We start from the raw sequence: 18,023 nt of genomic DNA, 5'->3' as shown, positions 1-18,023 counted from the left end.
AATCCTCCTCAACCAACCCTGCTCCCATCCCATGTGCCCCAACAATTCTCTAATCTCTATGCGTCATCAGATCAGCACTGTGCTTCCTTGTCGGCTCGCTACCAGCCTCTCTTCCTTTGAGAGTTGCAGCTGCCATTGCTACAAGTCAAGGGTTACTTTGAGAGCAAGAGCACAAGCTGCGTGCTGTCATCATGCTCGATCATGGAGCTTGGCTAGCTTTCGGTTCCGCTACCACCACTCCGATGATCCCATCCCCAACCAACATCCATCATTATATTTGAGAGAGACAATTCATCATCCACCCATAATCTTTCTTTCTTTCTTTCTTTAATTTAATAATAATTTGTACAGCAAACCTGAGAGAGTTTAATTAGTAGCCAAAAAGAAAGAACGAAACCAAGAAAGAAAGAAAATCCAAACAGCAAACACGATCGTCGTGTCTTACTGTTGCATTGCCATTTCCGCCGCCGGCGTGAGCTGCTGCCGGTGCACCGCGAAGAAGCTCATCTCCTTGTCGAACCGCCAGACGTAGTTGAGCCCCACCAGCAGCTCCACCACCGCCGCGTCCACCTTGTCGCGCTCCGCCATCTGCAGCGTCTGCACCACCAGCACGTCCGCCGTCGCCGCCGCGTTCCGCCGCTCGAAGCTCCGCTCCGCCTGCCACCGCATCGTCGCGTGCGCCATCGGCGACAGCCACGCCAGGATCCCCACCAGCGCCGCACGCCACTGCACGGCCAGCCCCGGGTCCGCCGCCGCAACCGCGCCGCGCAGCCGCGCCCGGAGCTGCGCGCGCACGCTCGCCGTCAGCATGCCGTACAGCTCGTCCCGCTCCTCGGGGCCAACCAGCCGCGGCGACCTCACCATCCGCTCGATCGAGATCACCAGCCCAGCGTAACGCGGCGCCAGCGCGGCAGCGCCCAGCGTCCCCGGCGGCGGCGTCAGCGCCGCCGAGCTGTCCTCCAAGAATCCACCGCCCCGTTTCGGCGCCTCCAGGTCGACGAACAGCATTTCCTCCATTGACATGGACTTGCGCGACAGCGGCGGCGGCGCGTCGACGGACGGGTGGACCGCCGAGGAGAGCGTCAGGCTGCGGTACAGCGGCGGATGGCGCTCTTGCTGCCCGGCGGCGCCGAAGACGAGCTTGATGCGCGCGAGGGTGCTGAACGCCGCCCTCGCCAGCGACGCCACGACGGTGTCGAAGGTGCAGCCCCAGAGCGACGTCTGCTTCAGGTGCTTCACCTCCTGCTTCTTGGAGAACACCAGCTGCTGCTGCTCCGCCGCCACCGAGATCTTGCTCGCCGACAGACCTTTTCCGTTGCCGCCACCGCCGCACTGGAGCTGGAGGAGCTTCCGGAGGCCGTGCTCGGCCTCTGCTAGCTCCTCCATGGCCCGGCGGAGCGCGGTGGTGCTGGCCACCTGCTTGTCCATCTTGTGCGCCCTCGCCTCCATCTCCTTCCAGGTGGGCGCCGCCCACCGGTGCCGGTCGCGGCCGGTGTCGGCCAACTCCAGGAAGGCGTCCCTGAAGTCACGGAGGGCGGGGTCCGCGCAGCGGGCGGCGAGCGCGGCGACGGAGTCGGAAGCGGCCCTGAGCGCGTCGACGAGCTCGGCGCAGGCGAGGCCGAGGAGGTAGTCGTCGTCGTCGGAGACGAGCTTGCGGACGCCGTCGAGGTTGATGATCTCGTGGCGGAGGCGCGCGACGGCGGCGTCACCGACGGCGCGCCAGATGTGGAGGAGCCTGGACATGAGGCTGGCGACCTCGAAGGCGAGGATGCCGACGGTGCTCTTGTTCCTGGGGCCAGGGCCCGGAGGCGCCCCTGAAGACTTGGCGGAGGACATGGCCGAGCGGACCTTGGTGAGCCATGACTCGAGAGCCATGGGCATGTCGACCGGCCGGATCTCTATATAATATATTCTAATTATTAAGCAGCCTCTGTAGGTGCTACGAGTATGATCGATGTCAATGGAAGCAAGAAGCAGCCAGTAGCAAGACGACTGGCAGTCTGCCTCTGCCGGAAAGAAGAAGAAGAAGAAGAAAGCAAGGGGCAACTGGTTGCAATGATTTTATAGTGCCTGTACACAACACACAAGTGGTCTGACTGAGGAGGCAGCAGGAGGTGTACGTCAAGACAGACAAGAAGAATGGAAGGCGTTTAATCGCTGGACTTGATTTCACTTCATTTGTTTAGTTTAATAACTATTTCTTTATGGCCCGCTACGGGATAACTATATCATGTAAGAGTGGTAGAGTAGCTAGAGAGAGTGGAGCAATGGGACCAACCAAGACAAGGGCAATCTTTTTTCTTAAAAGCGAGCGTTGGTTGCTAATGAGGAACCAACTCGATCCTGGCCAATTTAAATTAAGAGATGATTTATATATGTTCCATAAGATTATACCCCAAAGGGATTTATTTGCATCACTAGACGGTTCTCTAATACATGTTTTTTTTTTTTAAAAAGAATCTAGTGAGGTGAGGTTAGCTGGTGGTATCTGCATCTTGGTGGGCCGGGTGGTGGTAAACTTTCTTTCTTTGTCGACGCATCCATCCATCCATCCAAAAGGAAAGGACACCACACATGGATGGAGATGGAGAACACCTGAATCCATCCCAGATCTTGCTTCAGCCACGATCTATCCATGCATGGAAAGTCAACCATCCAGCTGGTAAGTACTACAATTGAGAAATTTCATCATAATGAAACGAACAAATATACTAAATACAAGTCGATCGCTTAGCCATACATATGGTATCGAATATATGTAGCATCGATCACAAGCTATAAGGAGATCCGATCCGATCCATCTCTTTTTCGTCAACCATATACATATACATAGAATAGACATAGTAGCCTTTGACCCACCCACCCAACCGCTTCTTTCTTTCTTTCTTTCCTTTTCTTTTCTTGCTTGAAAGCCTTTTATCATACGCATATAGTTAGTGTGATGACTAGGTAGCTAGTGCGGCGGCCACCATCGATCATCATGATGACCGCCGCATTAACGGGCTGCAATGCAAGGCAACGCGATCATCACACTAGCAATGGATGGAGACGGTCACCCATGCATCTCAATCCACAGTTGAGTTCACTAGCTGTAAACACACAGTACAGTACACCCCCGGCACGCCAAAGAAGAAGAGCAGCAAGCAGCAGGCCAGTGACAGGGTCCAAAGCATGTTCCATTGTGGTATGCATGGATGGTATACTACTGATGCATTCCAGCCACCAACCCGTACGTGCCAAGCAAACCTCGTACGTACATCGTCTCATCTCGTATTTAATAAGCCCTCACTACCGTACCGGCAATATGTAATGTGTTTGCATCAGAACCTTATTCCCTTGCTTACAGTTTGCATCGCATACCCCTCCTCAGCTTATTCATCTCATGTCAAGTGGCATGTTAAAGGCAAAGAAAAACACACACACACAGAGGGCATGAGATCATTACCTAGTACCCTACTGATCCAGAGCCAGAGCCAGGCACATGTGACAAATGCGGCATTATCATGCATGGCTTCTGTTTTTGGTGATAAGATCAGCATGAGTGCCACACCAATAATCAACCCCAGCCTGCAGCAGACAGTGCCACTTCCATCCTTCAGAAGCTGCTTTCTGAAGCCCAGCCCTTCTTTTCCAACGCCAATCTCAGCTCCTGGCGTGCAACAGGGATGATCATCTCATCAACTAGCAGTTCATTTTGACCCACAAAGCTAAACCACACCAAAATCATTGGTAGCAGCACCCTCACCTTTACTCTCTTCTTATTGGCATCGAAGTCGACGAATCCTGATCGAGACGCTGATCGATACTGGACGATTGGTTTGTTGCCAGGAGGGAACCAGAACTCCACATCATCTACAAACTGCAGCATGAAGCAATGAAAAAAAAGAGTAAAGAATTTTGAGCACATATAAGAATTTAGATTAGCATACAAGGGGAAACAAGACGCTACCCCAAATATTGGACTCTCATATTCAACACGAACATAATCGTCTGTTTTGTCCACGATGCGAGGAGTGAAGTTGTCCGGCTTTGTTTTCGTGACCTTACAATCATCACAACAGCTCTAAATTTCCAACCACATACAAGATGCTGCATAAAGTATCAAATTCCCAGGCAGCAGTGGAAAAAAAAACATCACTTTGTTTCGGAATTTTTGTGCCATCAGGACTGCACTTACCACTTCAATGAGCTCTTTCATGGCCTCTTCTTTGCTTATGGGTTTACCCCTGTGGCCATCCTTGGGATTATAGTTCCTGAACAAAAATCATGTTCATCTACTCCACAATGCGAGTGCATCTCTGGCATTTGTTGCCAGTCCATTATGAGATTCCTTTTTTTTTGTTTTGCAGGGGCACTTGGTGAGAGCAATGTAAATATATTATTAGGTGTAGTGCAGCAAAAACTATATGAAGATCTGAGACTAGAGTCGTCCTTTTGCAAGAAAACAGTTAAAAATAGTTGCTTGGTTGTTACATTGACAGAAACAAGGAGTTGATGCAATCAGAGGTTGGACATATGGAGTGAGTTGTAGCATATTTCTACACTCGTCATCAGCTTTTAATGCATAATAACAGAGTGAAGCAGCAGTACACTCTGAGAAACTTACGATAATAACAGCTTACCATGGAGGGGCATAGTGATTTGAATCACTTATTTCCTCTGATGTTGATACGCAGTTGTTGGTTGCAGGGCACAAAGCAAGGGATGGAGGATTCTTCTGAACGCCAAGGTAGCTTGGTTTGGTGCCACTGGAGCCATGGGATTTGTGAAGGGAAACACATGCAATTGTCACAGCAGAGCAAATCAACATTTCATCAATTGCATTGCATTCCTCTAGTTAGTGGTGTTGCTTTGATGATCAATTAAGCCAGACATGAAGGCAGAGTGAGTTATGTTCTGTGAAAGAGGGACAGAACAGTACAGTTTAACTGCATCCAGATGTCATGCGAGTAAGGTTTCAGGAACATAATCGAATGGAATCAAAACAAATTTATGAATTGGTAAGGTGGTCAGCACAGGTGCAAACAATTGAGCTGGCAAGACGGGTGTTGAAGGAAGGAAAAGAAACAAGGTAGGGGCAGCAAGACAGGTTAGCTTTACCTGAAGTGGAAGATGGCGGCGAGCGTGGCGAGCTCACTGCTCCTGAGCACAAAGTCTCTTCCGTCCGGGGAAAGCAAGCAAGCAAGGCAATAGGGAACAGTTAGTCACGACGAATTGACAGAATGCGCCCAAGATTGGGAATTTGGGATGGGATTGGGATCGGATACCTTCGGCCGATTCTTGTGTGCTCCCTGCTCTTGGTCGCCTTCAAGTTAGGCGGCGAGGAAGAGGAGGCCGCGGCGGCCTTGGCGCCAGAGGAGGGGACCAGGAGGCAGCAGGACACCACGTGCGCGGCCATCTGCTCTGCTGGGGGGCAACGGTGTGGTGTGGAGGAAAGACTGCGAGGGCGAGGCGAGGAAGAAGAAGAATCGCGTGGAGCAACCTGGGCCCAATTAAGCTAATTTCACCCGGGTCGGCCCGGTCGGCATAGTTGGGCTACCACTCCATCCTGATCCAACAACATCAATCGTAATGTGTCTGTCTTATGCATTGTGCTTACCATTGAGGGCACATGTTGCGTGTTTAGTGTACGGCAAATAATCGTATCAACACCATTCCTCAAGCATAATCGATCAGGCTGATATATACAACATTTATAGTTGCACACTCTGATTCTGTCAGTGTGCTCATTTATATTTTTCATTTATTTCTCGGGTTTTCCTTTATGTTTCATCAAACACTTTGGATCGAGTTTTTGTCGTGGAATTTAGTTTCTACCGCCTCTGTCCCAAATTAGTAGTCGTTTTAAATTTTCTAGATTTAGATATAGTTTGTGAGTGTCTGCCCGGCACCTAAGTATTTCGCGAGTCCTCCAGCGAGTTCCTCTTCCACATGTACCCTGTCCCACCGCCACCCTGCGCGGAGCTCCGGCAAGACCCTAATCCTCCTGCGATAGCTACCTTCTGCCCCTTCCACCCCTGCCGTCGCTGGCGTCATCGCCCTCGCCCCTACCTGGCCCAACTGGCCTCCTCCACCGCCCAGGCCGATGGTGCCACCGCCCCCGCGCCCGCCACCTCCGCTGGGCTAGCCTACCACCCTTGGCCTTCTCTCTAGGCCCTGCAAACTCCAACAATCCCAACCCCGACCCCGAACCACCCTAATCCCCACCACTAACCTCGCTGGAGAAGAAATTCCGGTGACCTCTGGATTGGAAAGCGGCAGTAGAACAAAAAATCAAGTGCTGAGCGGAGAAAAAACACTCGCGTAGGATATAGCTTTTCCCTATAATTTTTGCTGTGCATCATCTAGACACAGGGCTGAGCCGGCAAAAATCGAGGCCCTGTGCCAAACTCTAAAATGAGGCCTGATTATATTAGTCATCACCCATCAAAATTGATTAAATATTAAAAATTAACTGGACTTAATCACTATACCTGGAGACTCAATCGACGATCGATCACAATTTACAAAGTATTAAATCCGGCACGTTCTAGTCTTCCAAATTGCCAGATCGGTTCCCTCTCACCCTGCAACAGCGCCTCAATGCCGTCGGGGCTGCGCAATCGGCTGGCGAAAACCGAAAAGCAAGTCGGCGCAATTGGCCGGGGCTGCGCCTGACGCCCTGTCGCCTTGACGCAGTGTTGCGGTGACGCCTCGTCCGCTCATCGCCTCGATCCCTGTGCCACGTCAAGGGCTGAAGCCTCAAGGGTGCGTGAGCATGCCTGACGCGGTGAGCCGGTGACGCCTCGATCCCGCTACGGCGCTGCCGTGTACCGGGCTGAACCGTTGAAGCCTGAAGGATCAAAAGCCTGCTGCTGAGTGCTGACGGATGGGCTGAACCGCTGAATGATGGATGGATAAGCCTGTGGATGGATCACGATGGAGGACGGCCAGTCTGGTGGGCTCCTAAAATTTGGAGGTCATGTGCCATGGCACAGGCCGCACTCCCCTGTGCTCGGCCCTGTCTAGACATAATATTGTCTGTCGACCATAGAGGATTCATATCAACATCGAGGATATCTTTGTGGAAGTAGATTATTTTTGTGTTGATGTGACGTGAATCGTAAGGGAACCGTTGCATCGTGTGCAAAACAGCAGCCTGCAAATTATCGCATAAAAGAGAGAATAATGTGCTACGCTGAATTAATGCATCATTATATTGTTTTCCCCCCTATATATAATTATAAACTAACTACTAGACGAAACATGTGAAGCAACATCATGGGGTGGTGACGGCATTGCAGTTGCAGTCCTTGCTGTTGTCCTCCTGAGTATCCTGATCGTCGGCGCCGGCCCGCTTCTGTGCCTTGTCCGCCTCGGCCACCCAGTCCATGCACACGATCACCGTCACCAGCACCGCCAGGCTCGCCGCGGCGCCGACGAGGAAGCCCGCCAGGAGCCCCTCGAGGCCGAGGCGGGCCTTGAAGCCCAGCGCGACGCCCACCGGCAGCGCGACGAGGTAGAAGCCGGCGACGACGGCGTACATGCCGAGCAGCGGTCGCGCCGTAGCCCGCACGATGCCGCCGCACACGTTCAGCGGGAAGTTGACCACCTCCAGGAGCGCCATCACCTTCATGGCCCTCGCCACGCCGTCGCGGACCTCCGGGCTGCGGGTGTACATGCGCGCCCAGGGACGCCGCGCCGCCAGCATGACAAGCCCGCCCGCCACGCCGGCGATCGCGCCGCCGGCAATGGAGACCCTGGCGGCGCGGCGCGCGAGGGTCGCGTCCCCGGCGCCCAGCTCGTTGGAGACGCGCACGGAGGCGCTGACGGAGAGCGAGAGCATGCCGGCGAAGAGTAGGTAGTCGAAGTTGAGGGTGACGGCGATGACGGCGACCATGCGGCGCGCGTCGGGGAGGCGGCCCGTGAGGAGCACGAGGATCTCGTAGGACCACCACTCGAGGCATGTGTTGAGGCAGCAGGGGAGCGCCAGCCGGAGCAGCCCAAGCCAGGTCAGCGTGCTGCTGCAGGTGGTGGTGGTGGTGCTCCTACGGCGGCCTGCTTGGAGCTCGTGGGCGAGAACGTAGGCGGCGATCATGGCGGCGACGGCGAGGTCGCTGAGGCAGACTGCGGCGGCGACGCCCCGGATGCCCATCGTTCTGGAGAGGCAGAGGGTGAGGGGGATGTGGAGGGCGAGGCCGAGGGCGGCGGCGAAGAGCGGGGGGAGCGTCACCTCCTGGGAGCTGAGGTAGGCCTTGAGCGGGTTGAGGAAGGAGGTGACGGCGAGGTCCGGGAGGAGGCAGAGGACGTAGGTCCTGGCCGTGGCGGCGATGTCGGGCTGCTGGCCGAAGCGCAGGAGGACGGCGTCGACGCGCAGCCAGAGGAGCGCGATGGGGACGGAGGCGGCGAGGAGCATGACCGTGGCCATGAGCAGCGTCCGGCGCAGGAGGCCGACGTTCCTGGCGCCGTGCGCCTGGCCGCAGATGGGCTCCATGGCGCCGCAGAGGCCGCTGAGGACGGCGAAGCCCGTGACGTTGGCGAAGCTGTAGCCCAGCGTGCCGGCGGCGAGCTCCATCTCGCCGAGGCGGCCCAGGAATGCGGTGGTGACGGCGAGCTTGGCGAACCACGTGAGGTTCATGCCGACCAGAGGAAGGGCGATGCCGCGCTGGGCGCGCAACTCGGCGAGCCACCGCTCCTGCTCCTGCTTGTGCTTGTGCTTGTGCTTGTGGTGTGGCGGCGGCGGAGGAGCCTCAGGCTCTGCTGGTGGTGGCGGCGGCGGCGTCATGGCAATCGATCGATGGATCGATTTGGGGAGGAAATGAAATGCGAGCGATGCGTGTGGGCAGAGTTCGTTATATGGGCGGTGTGGAGTGCAGTGCAGGGAGCTGTGTGTAACGGCCGGCCTGATGCATGCAGCCATCAGGTATGGTAACGTTCAGCACCACCCTGGCCTGCCACGTTCCTCGAATAAGACACAGCAACACTTGGTTTGTTTGCACCACCTTTGTTTTCTTTTCTTTTCTTTCTTTTTTTTTTGGCTTTGCTTTGGTCTAGTACTGGTATATGCGTAGTACACCACTGTGCTTGCATGCTTGCTTGTTTGTGCTTCAATCCAAGAAGAGTGCATGCTTTTGTGACGGTTTGCCACAATGGAAAGGAAAAGCTTCTAACTTTGGTACGTGCCTGTCTCGTCTGACCTGGATGGCACCACACCATACAACACCAGTTACATATCTTATTAGTTAGTTGGAGATTAAATCTGAGTTGCACAATGGAATCCAATCCAATCCAATCCAATCCTAGTGATGATCAGTGCGGTACTACCAGTCCCAAAAGGAGTTATATGTGCATGCTACTACGTACCATTCCATCGATCATAAGAGAATATAATGAGCAGCTTAGCTTTGGAATGTACTAGCTAGCTACATGATACTAGCTAGTTAATTAGTGGGGTAACGAACGAATACTCGCTGCACATGTATGTATGTATGTGTGTGTGTGTATGTATGTATGTATGTATGTATGTGCATGCATGCATGCACGTACGTACGTACGTACCAGGTTTCTTTGCAGATTCAGAGCATCAGATTCACATGATTATATTTATGTTGTTGTTGGCAAATTAAATTTATTTATGCTGCTTAATCATTAGGCGCTTTCAATCACTACCAGCAGTATAGTATATGATTGATATCCAGCTTTCTTTCCTTTCCCTTTCTGTTTCCATGGTGGATCGATCGCCAACCAAGAAGCCGACTCACTCCGATCCAAAGCGCGGTAGCTAGTTTGTTTGGTGTTGGCCTTCACAATCCATACACATCTGCACTCGATCACATGCATGATCCCAACCAAATCAGGGAAGAAAGAGGCTTCCTCGACCCATCGCAACATCACAAATAAAAGCACGTACGACGTCAGTACTGAAACTGTCATGTGCCATGTCTCCCCTGATGATCGATACGTGCATCGGGCTTTTGCATAAGGCTGTAAACGTTGGCGCACTAGCTAGTGATGCATTGTATATATGATCATTACAAGTACAAGTGGATGAATAAGCTGGCAACTTTATTAAGGGGCCGGGGAGAAAAGGGAGAGAGAGTCCTAATCTATCCATCAATCTATCTGTCGTGGCATCCAACATCAACAGCACTCCAAAAGCTATAGCAATCAGGGTATCTAAAGCAGTAGCTAGCAGAGATCGATCAGTTGTCCCTACATGGTTTGTTGACGTATACACACATTGAGCACTACGGTTTCAGAATATCCGATCGGATCGAATATGCTCTTCTTCACTACTTACGTTGTTGCGTGCACTACCGCAAAAATCGCCTGGAGCACTGATTGATAACCCCTCTCTAGTACCGGTTGCGCAACCGGTACTGGCAATTCGATAGATACTAGAGAGGGGCCCTTTAGTACCGGTTCAAATAAACGGTACTAAAGGGCTTCCCACACCGCGCGGGGCAGCGACCTCATTAGTACCGGTTGGTATCCTTGGTACTAATATTTTTTCCTTTCTTTTCTTATTTTATGTTCCTTTATTCTATAATCGTATTTCGTATTTGTTTCCTTTACGTATACTAGTTCTAATACGCTAATATATGTAAAGTTCTATTTATCTTTAATATAACATTTGAGATAATATTATATATATATATACACACATACATATTGTGCATACACATATCGTATTTACTATTCTGATGGTCCAGTTTGTGCACTAGCTGAGATCCGTCATTATGAAACTCCCCCGCAAGATTTGTGACCTCCTCCAGGAGAAATCCACTTAATTGTTCTTATATTGCCCTAAAAACTTCGGTATCGCCGAGTCTTTCCTTTCCTGGTCATCATCTGTGTCATTGGCAAATGAATTAGAAATACTTAATCTAATTTCTCTAAGTATATACACATGGAATGGTTTTTGAAATATAATCATATGAATTGAAATACTTAATCTAATTTTTCTAAGTATATACACATGTATTGGTTTTTTCAAGTATAAGCATATGAATTGAACTACTTAATCTAATTTTTCTAAGTATATCCACAAGGATTGGTTTTTTTAAGTATAAGTATATGAATTGAAATACTTTATCTAATTTTTCTAAGTATATACATATGGAATGGTTTTCGAAGTACAAGCATATGAATTGAAATACTTAATCTAATTTCTCTAAGTATATACATATGGAATGGTTTTCGAAGTATAATCATATGAATTGAGATACTTACTCTAATTTTTCTAAGTATATACACTTGGATTGGTTTTTTGAAGTACAAGCAAATGGATTGAAATACTTAATTGAATTTTTCTGAGTATATACACATGGAATGGTTTTCGAAGTATAAGCATATGAACTGAAATACTTGATCTAATTTCTCTAAGTATATACACATGGAATGGTTTTCGAAGTATAATCATATGAATTGAAATACTTAATCTAATTTTTCTAAGTATATACACATGGATTGGTTTTTTCAAGTATAAGTATATGAATCAAAATACTTAATCTAATTTTTCTAAGTATATACACATGGATTGATTTTTGAACAATATACACATGATCTAATTTATTGTTGAAGAATATACGTACGGTTAATTGGTGTTTTGCTGATATGGCCGGCCGGACCGATCAAGGCGTGGATGCAGTCACAAACGTAGTATCCGCATAAATTAGTACCATTCGGCTGTCTCAAAAACTGTATATGTGGAAAAAAAAAGTTATGTAATATTTGTTGTGTTAAAGGAAGTGTCACGAGATGTGAAAATTCAACACATATCAGGAAATCTGTTTTCCAATCAAGGTGCTCCTTGAAGTGCTCCTTGAAGTCACCCTTGTGAGTTTGATGGAATCGAGCCCAGGCTTTGTTCACAGCGTCCATGATGTCAGCGTATTTTGCTTTTGGTTTCCTCAAAGAGTTGAAGACATACACAATGCTCCAATAGGGCACAATAACAATGAGTACCCAATGGTATATGTACATCCAAAGTGAAGCTAGTTAGTATTATGTTTAAGTGCTAGTTTGGAAAAGAAAGAGATAGAAAAAACGATCACTCGAAGTTCCACGGTAGTAATATGCACTTCTTGTCCCAATGCTTGTTGAGGAATTTAAATATATTCTTCGTAGTCTCATCTGGCTTATCCATTAGAGTATTCTAGTGTATAATTGAGGGGTCCATGAAGCCTACGTCATGGTATCCCATCCCGTGATAATATTGCATCTCCATCCTGCACGATACAAAATCAAATAGGAGTTAAGATATCGCAAATTGACTAGAGCGGGGATTTGAAGTTAGAGGAATATACTAAAGACTTACAGTACCCAGCAACTTATCAGTGACTTGTCTAGTCCGTCTTGATTGAATAGCATATACAGTTCCGACAGTTCCACCATTATGATGTCATCACCACGGAAGTAATGTTCATCACCAACCCGAACTTCCATCACGATCAAACCATTTGCTGTAGCCTCCATGTACCATTGGTGCAGCTTGTACATCTTCGTTGGGTGATATTTCACCAACCACGGAAACACGAGCTCTTTACCATACTCATATTTTCATTTGACAGGCACAGGGAGCGTTTGGATGTCATCCTCCCCTTGAAGTTGTGCTGCTGTCAGATTTGTATCTTTACTGAATTCCAGCAGTTTCTTCTCAAAGTCAGAAAGCACCACAAGCGAGGTAACCGATTGGTTGAATTTCTGTTCGAGTTGAGCAATAGCTTTCCCACTTCTCAGCCTCTTCTGAGCCGCCCCAATGCTTGCTCATCTTAATTAGCTGGAGGAGTACAACTTTCTTTAAGAAGAAAGGTAGTGTTTCAACTCTTATTGAAGCATCTATTTTATTATATATATATTCCTAGTGCAGAGCATAAACGAGTGGAGGAGGTGTCAGTTGATGCAGTTCAATTTGGTATGTAGTATCTTCAATCAAGCTCTAGTTCTAGCTGCTGATTTTAGTTAGCTAGCTTATTAAGGGACACTACTACAAATTTTACCATCCCAGACACCCTATCACCGCCGGTTTTTGGTGTACCGACGGTGATAGGGTATCACTGCAGCATCCAGGACCTGTGGACGTTAGAACCGTCGATGAAAGGGGTATTACTGCCAGTTCCAATAATGATCTGGCGGTGAAAACTTTCAAAACCGGCTCCAAATACCAGCCGACAGTTAACTTCTTTCTCCCTTGTGTCTGCCCCCATCCCCTTCCCTCCCTCACTTCACTTCCCCATCCACCTCTCCTTCTCCACCGCCCTCTCCTCTGTGGCTCCCTCCCTCCTGCGGCCACCGCCCCTTCCCCTCCCTCTCTTCACCAGTCACCTCCCCTCCTCCTCAGCTCCCTCCTCCTTTCTCCATCTCCTCAAGATCTTGCCACCTCTCTCCTCCCCCCTCCGCGTGCCCGTCACAGCTCATGGCGGCAGGGGCTACGATGGGATGTGGTGGCGCGCTGGAGCTACGACGAAAGGTGTGGATCTATGGCGGCAGGGGCGGCGGGCGCGCGTGGTTCTCTGGCGACCAACAATGGGCGTCGCGGCGGCGCGAGTGGATTTCCAGTGCAGGGGCGGCAGGCACGCGTGGATCTCCGGCGGTAGTCCATGTGCGCCTCCCTCCCTCCCTCTTTGGTCCACGACGACCGGCAGTGGGCGTCGCGGCGTCACGAGGGGGTTGGCAGCACGAGGGACTCCGGCGGGGTGTGGCCAGCTGGATCCAACGCCAGTTTCAAAATAACCATCACCGCCAGTACCCCATCGCTGCCGAATTGCAGATGATGGATCTGAAACTGGTAGTGAAGGGGGGGTTTGGAGCCGGCGGTGATGGGTTTCTGTGGAGCAGTGGGGGTACAATTTGAACACCTGGTTTTAAGAAGATGAAGGCAGTGTTGCTTGCTATTCTTTTGTTGGAGCACAACTTATATATATGTCTGCTGGAGTTGTTCAACATAATTCTCTCTCTCTCATTTATAAAAGGAAAAGGAATACTGCTGCATATCAGAATGGGCTTTAATACTTTCGGCCCAATATAATATCAATAGTATCATTTTATTTGGCACTCGATCGCTAGTCGCTACTCATTCAGTCATTTGGTGGTGGACAACGTAGCAGCGCCAACCTAATGAATGAATATAATGATGCATCGTCGATTGATTAACAACACTGTAGTCTGTGTTTTGACATAGGCAAGCTAGAGGCCTGATGAATTAATACAGTTCAATATGTATATATAGGAATAATAGGAATAGTAATTCTCAGCAGCAGATTCGATCATCAAGTGAGGACTTGGATGTAGTTGTCGAAGATGTCGTTGACGATGATCCTGTAGGCTCGCTCGGTGGGGTGGTAGCTGTCGAAGAAGACGTGGTTGGAGACGTCGTCGCAGACGGAGACGAAGCGGGAGTCGCAGAGGCCGGTGACCTCGATGGTGCCGGTGCCGCAGCAACCCCGGGTGGTCTCCGTGAAGCCGTACTTCTCGCCGCGCTCCATGAGATCGTCCAGGATGCGGTAGATGTCCAGGTAGACGACCAGCGTCGGGAAGCCCGGCTCGGCGTTGAGGCCGGCGATCATCTCCTGGATCCTGGCGTTGTAGAGCTGCGCCGCCTCGTTGCGCCGGGGCTCGCACTCCCGCCGCAGCCCGCCGCCGAGGGTCCTCTGCGACGGCACGCAACCCACCGGCGGCATCCCCACGAAGCCGATCTTGGCGGCGCCCCTGGCGCTGACGTTCCGGAGGAAGGACTCCGCGCCGGCGACCAGCAGCTCCACGTAGCTGGGGATGTCGTACTCCACGCTCCGGAACGGCGTCGTGAAGTAGGTGTTGGCCACGTCGTCGGTGCCCGCGCACACGACGAACAGCGCGCCGCCGATGATCTTCTCCGTCTCCTCCTCGCCGGCGATCGCCACCAGCTTCTCACGGTACTCGTCGAAGTAGGCAAGTTGCTGCTCCAGCGAGATCACGCTCTGCATTGCATTGCAGGATCCAATTTATTATTATTATATATATATATATATGCATATATACATATATGTATATGTAATCAGATATAAATACATATACGCTACTACTGTACATGCGTTGCGTACCACGACGACGGGCGTGAGCGGGTCGAATCCCGTGGCTCCCGACGCGAAGCTGACGCCGGTGAGGAGATCCTCAGGGCTCAGATCCACGCCCAGGTAGCCCGGCAGCAGCTGCTTCACTCCAAGCCCCTGCGCTGAAATCATCGACAATCATGTAACTTTTTGCGGTATGATATTGTTGAACTATTTCTTTAATTTTTGAAAAAGAAACTAGTGAATTTATGGAACGTAATATTATTTAGCTGGTATATATATATATATATATATATATATATATATATATATATATATATATATATATATATATATATATATATGTTGCATGAATGGATGATATATTAATTGAGAAAACCATAAAAAAGAAATTGACACACATGGCTTTTGCGGTAGCTAGCACATCGTTTTCCTATACGTGTCCCTATCCGAGTGTAAGTAAGCCGTTCCAACCGTCTTTATTGTTGTACCTTACTTAAATATAAGCTGTTCTACCTTTTACTGCTTCCTCTGTTTCATTCGGGACGGAGGGAGCCAGTACGACATAGCTAGAATGTGCAGTCGTTGATGGGTGTTTATGATGGATCGGAGTATACGGGTTACTTAATTGAGCACGTACATACTGCTGTGCACACATTACTTGATGCACAGCGCAGAGACTAGTTTGGACATGGTAAATAAATAACAAGAGCGGAGTTGTTGGTGCACCAACAACTGGCAGGACGACGACGTTCAATTCGTGCAGGAAATACAATCAAAAGGGCACAGTATTTGCCAGACAGGCGGCACGCAACCAGCAGCCAGCTTAATTGCCTCTTCTCTTGGATTCCTTCTACTTGTGGTCCGACCCATCCGTCTACACATGGAGATCGATCGACTCCCCCTCTTGCATTGCACTGCCGGCTGCTGCTCTTATTAATTAGCAGCTGCTGCCTTAATTTCCTGCTGCCCTGCTACGACGTACATACGTAGTATCTATACGTACTACGTACATTAGTGATGAGTTTCGGTTCGGTTGTTTCTCTCTCTCTCTAATTATATTATATTGGATGATCGAGTAAGTAGTAGATGAGGAAGTGATATACGTACCCTCGTGATACCACTACCACCAGCTAGCGCATGCATGCTACTAATTAATACAGTAAGACGATGGAGTACGTACGTGTTCTCGCTTTCTCTCAATATCTAGTATCTGCAGGCAGGTGTGGCATGCCAATATAATTAATGGTTCCTAGCTACAACCTAATAACCTCCTCGCTGATGAACAAGAAGTAGCTAGCTAGAGATTGGCCACCTTTTCAATTACTTTTGAGTATTTTTAGGTTTCGTTTTATTATATATGCTAGCTGTACAGACCAGTACGTGGCAGCTAGTAGTGCACCGGCCGGCCCAGGTCGGTAAGCAAGCAAGCTAGGTACGGCACATATACTACTCAACTCTCTGCATGCATTCTGCAGTTATTAGTCGTTTGCTTACTGCAGTGTAGCTATTTTATTAATGCGGTACCGTACAGTTCCCATACATGAACAAGTTGTATACTATATATGTACGTCTGCAGCAGCAGTTCCCATGGATAGATGGACCTTACTTTTTTTCACAACTGACAGACTGACCATCACACTCACATACGTAAGGCTGATGAGCATGTATAACAGATAGTCTGTTACATGCATGCATGCATGTTGTCCCGGCACCACCGCTAGCATAGTAGTACGCAACAACTTAAGTGATGGAGAAAACGTGTATAAGCTAGACGCACGGCACCACCGCTAGCTGCTACTTCATTTGTTAAGTTGGCATGCACGCGAGATGCATGTCCATGCTACTTATTTCATTTTTGTGAGTGATTAAATTACCAATTAATTTAAGGATTCGTTTGCTCCAAATTAAAACGGCTTTATCATATCGATCTGGTGCATGCGTGACAAGTGCTAGCTAGATCTGCTGGCGGTGCAAGCAACAGCATACATGTGCATATGAGATATGCATGCATTTAATCGATCGACCCGTGAACTAACACATGCACATATATGTTGCAAAATATAATATAATGGGGTTCTGAATACGAATATGAATTAATATGATGCATGGTGTTACTATACGTGAAGCAAGCAAGCAACAAGGTATGAGGATACCGATGAGGTCTGTGGGTATGAGGCCGTTGGAGTAGCGTCCGGTGGCCTCGTGGTTGAAGAAGTCCTTGCCGTAGGGCGGATGGTTGGCCTTGATGAGCGTGAGCAGGCCGTTGTTGTTGCCGGGGTCGACGATGGAGTCGCCGAACACGATCACCGCCGTCACCAGCGGGCCACGAGAAGGGTCGTACTGGTACCCATGGCAGGCCGACGAGCTCGCCGCAACTGCAAGCAGCAGCAGCAGGAGCGGCGGCGGCGGCGCCATGGCCGGCCGGCTGTCGTCGATCGATCTCTGCTACTAGCTGCTTGCTCTCCGCTTGCACTTGCACAGGGATGCTAGGTAGCTAGCTGCTACTAGTATAGTATATATATAGCTACTATGGTAGTACTGACGACGACGGATCTCTCTCTCTCTCTCTCTCTCTCTCTCTCTCTCTCTCTCTCTCTCTCTCTCTCTCTCTCTCTCTGCAGCATGCATGCATGCATGTGTGATGTGTCAATTAATTAGATCGATCGATCGATGAAGAAGATGATCGAGCAGGTTAGTGGTATGATGATGGTTGAAATTGAACATTGAATTGGTAGGTGTTGGTGTGCACTGTTGCGAGGTCCGAGTGACAGGTCGCGCTGTACGTACGGTTGCGCTCTTGAGCTTGCAAGCTAGCTGCCACAATTAATCCGGCCGGCCGCTTTGGCTCATCTCCAGCACTTGATTAATAATTATCATACTGCTCTCTAGCAATCCATTCTTTTAGATCGAAGAAACAAGGAAAAGAGCCCATTGAGATGCTGACACGTACGTAACGGATGCAGGTAGCCAACTGGATGGTTTGATTTATTA

At 49.6% G+C, this 18,023-nt stretch overlaps 4 protein-coding genes across 4 annotated transcripts; all 4 read right to left on the bottom strand.

Moving 5' to 3' along the window:
- Positions 1-290: 290 nt before the first annotated feature.
- On the bottom strand, positions 291-3,087 carry LOC101754447. The gene has a single exon (XM_004980908.3). The coding sequence runs from the start codon at positions 1,879-1,881 to the stop codon at positions 442-444; it is 1,440 nt and encodes a 479-aa protein (XP_004980965.1). The 5' UTR covers positions 1,882-3,087; the 3' UTR covers positions 291-441.
- Positions 3,088-3,254: 167 nt separating this feature from the next.
- On the bottom strand, positions 3,255-5,451 carry LOC101754846. Its single transcript, XM_004980909.3, has 7 exons — positions 5,268-5,451; positions 5,101-5,157; positions 4,623-4,748; positions 4,178-4,253; positions 3,950-4,042; positions 3,746-3,859; positions 3,255-3,649 (listed from the first exon to the last, which is right to left on the bottom strand). Exons 1-7 carry the CDS (start codon positions 5,396-5,398, stop codon positions 3,596-3,598), a joined length of 651 nt encoding a protein of 216 aa, XP_004980966.1. The 5' UTR covers positions 5,399-5,451; the 3' UTR covers positions 3,255-3,595.
- A 1,694-nt stretch (positions 5,452-7,145) lies between these two features.
- On the bottom strand, positions 7,146-9,032 carry LOC101755247 (protein DETOXIFICATION 56). The gene has a single exon (XM_004980910.4). It carries the CDS (start codon positions 8,897-8,899, stop codon positions 7,259-7,261), a length of 1,641 nt encoding a protein of 546 aa, XP_004980967.1. The 5' UTR covers positions 8,900-9,032; the 3' UTR covers positions 7,146-7,258.
- A 5,037-nt stretch (positions 9,033-14,069) lies between these two features.
- Positions 14,070-17,552, bottom strand: LOC101754053 (GDSL esterase/lipase EXL3). The gene is made up of 3 exons (XM_004980907.4): positions 17,186-17,552; positions 15,060-15,190; positions 14,070-14,936 (listed from the first exon to the last, which is right to left on the bottom strand). The coding sequence occupies exons 1-3, from the start codon at positions 17,445-17,447 to the stop codon at positions 14,250-14,252; spliced, it is 1,080 nt and encodes a 359-aa protein (XP_004980964.1). The 5' UTR covers positions 17,448-17,552; the 3' UTR covers positions 14,070-14,249.
- Between the last annotated feature and the right edge of the window lie 471 nt (positions 17,553-18,023).

This window comes from Setaria italica, chromosome IX (assembly GCF_000263155.2).
Source record: "Setaria italica strain Yugu1 chromosome IX, Setaria_italica_v2.0, whole genome shotgun sequence".
Lineage (NCBI taxonomy): Eukaryota > Viridiplantae > Streptophyta > Magnoliopsida > Poales > Poaceae > Setaria > Setaria italica.
The sequence above is the reverse complement of the archived record's forward strand: the minus strand, read 5'-3'. Positions and strand labels throughout refer to the sequence as shown.

What these genes read in the sequence shown, in the direction of transcription:
- LOC101754447 (XM_004980908.3), bottom strand. Translation starts at nt 1,881, where the DNA reads ATGCCCATGGCTCTCGAGTCATGGCTCACCAAGGTCCGCTCGGCCATG.
- LOC101754846 (XM_004980909.3), bottom strand. Translation starts at nt 5,398, where the DNA reads ATGGCCGCGCACGTGGTGTCCTGCTGCCTCCTGGTCCCCTCCTCTGGC. An exon ending in GCCGCCATCTTCCACTTCAG is followed by an intron (nt 4,749 to 5,100) that starts GTAAAGCTAACC and finishes CCATGGCTCCAG; the next exon opens with TGGCACCAAACCAAGCTACC. An exon ending in CCAATAAGAAGAGAGTAAAG is followed by an intron (nt 3,650 to 3,745) that starts GTGAGGGTGCTG and finishes GTTGCACGCCAG; the next exon opens with GAGCTGAGATTGGCGTTGGA.
- LOC101755247 (XM_004980910.4), bottom strand. Translation starts at nt 8,899, where the DNA reads ATGGCTGCATGCATCAGGCCGGCCGTTACACACAGCTCCCTGCACTGC.
- LOC101754053 (XM_004980907.4), bottom strand. Translation starts at nt 17,447, where the DNA reads ATGGCGCCGCCGCCGCCGCTCCTGCTGCTGCTGCTTGCAGTTGCGGCG. An exon ending in CATACCCACAGACCTCATCG is followed by an intron (nt 15,191 to 17,185) that starts GTATCCTCATAC and finishes CGATGATTTCAG; the next exon opens with CGCAGGGGCTTGGAGTGAAG. An exon ending in CGCTCACGCCCGTCGTCGTG is followed by an intron (nt 14,937 to 15,059) that starts GTACGCAACGCA and finishes AATGCAATGCAG; the next exon opens with AGCGTGATCTCGCTGGAGCA.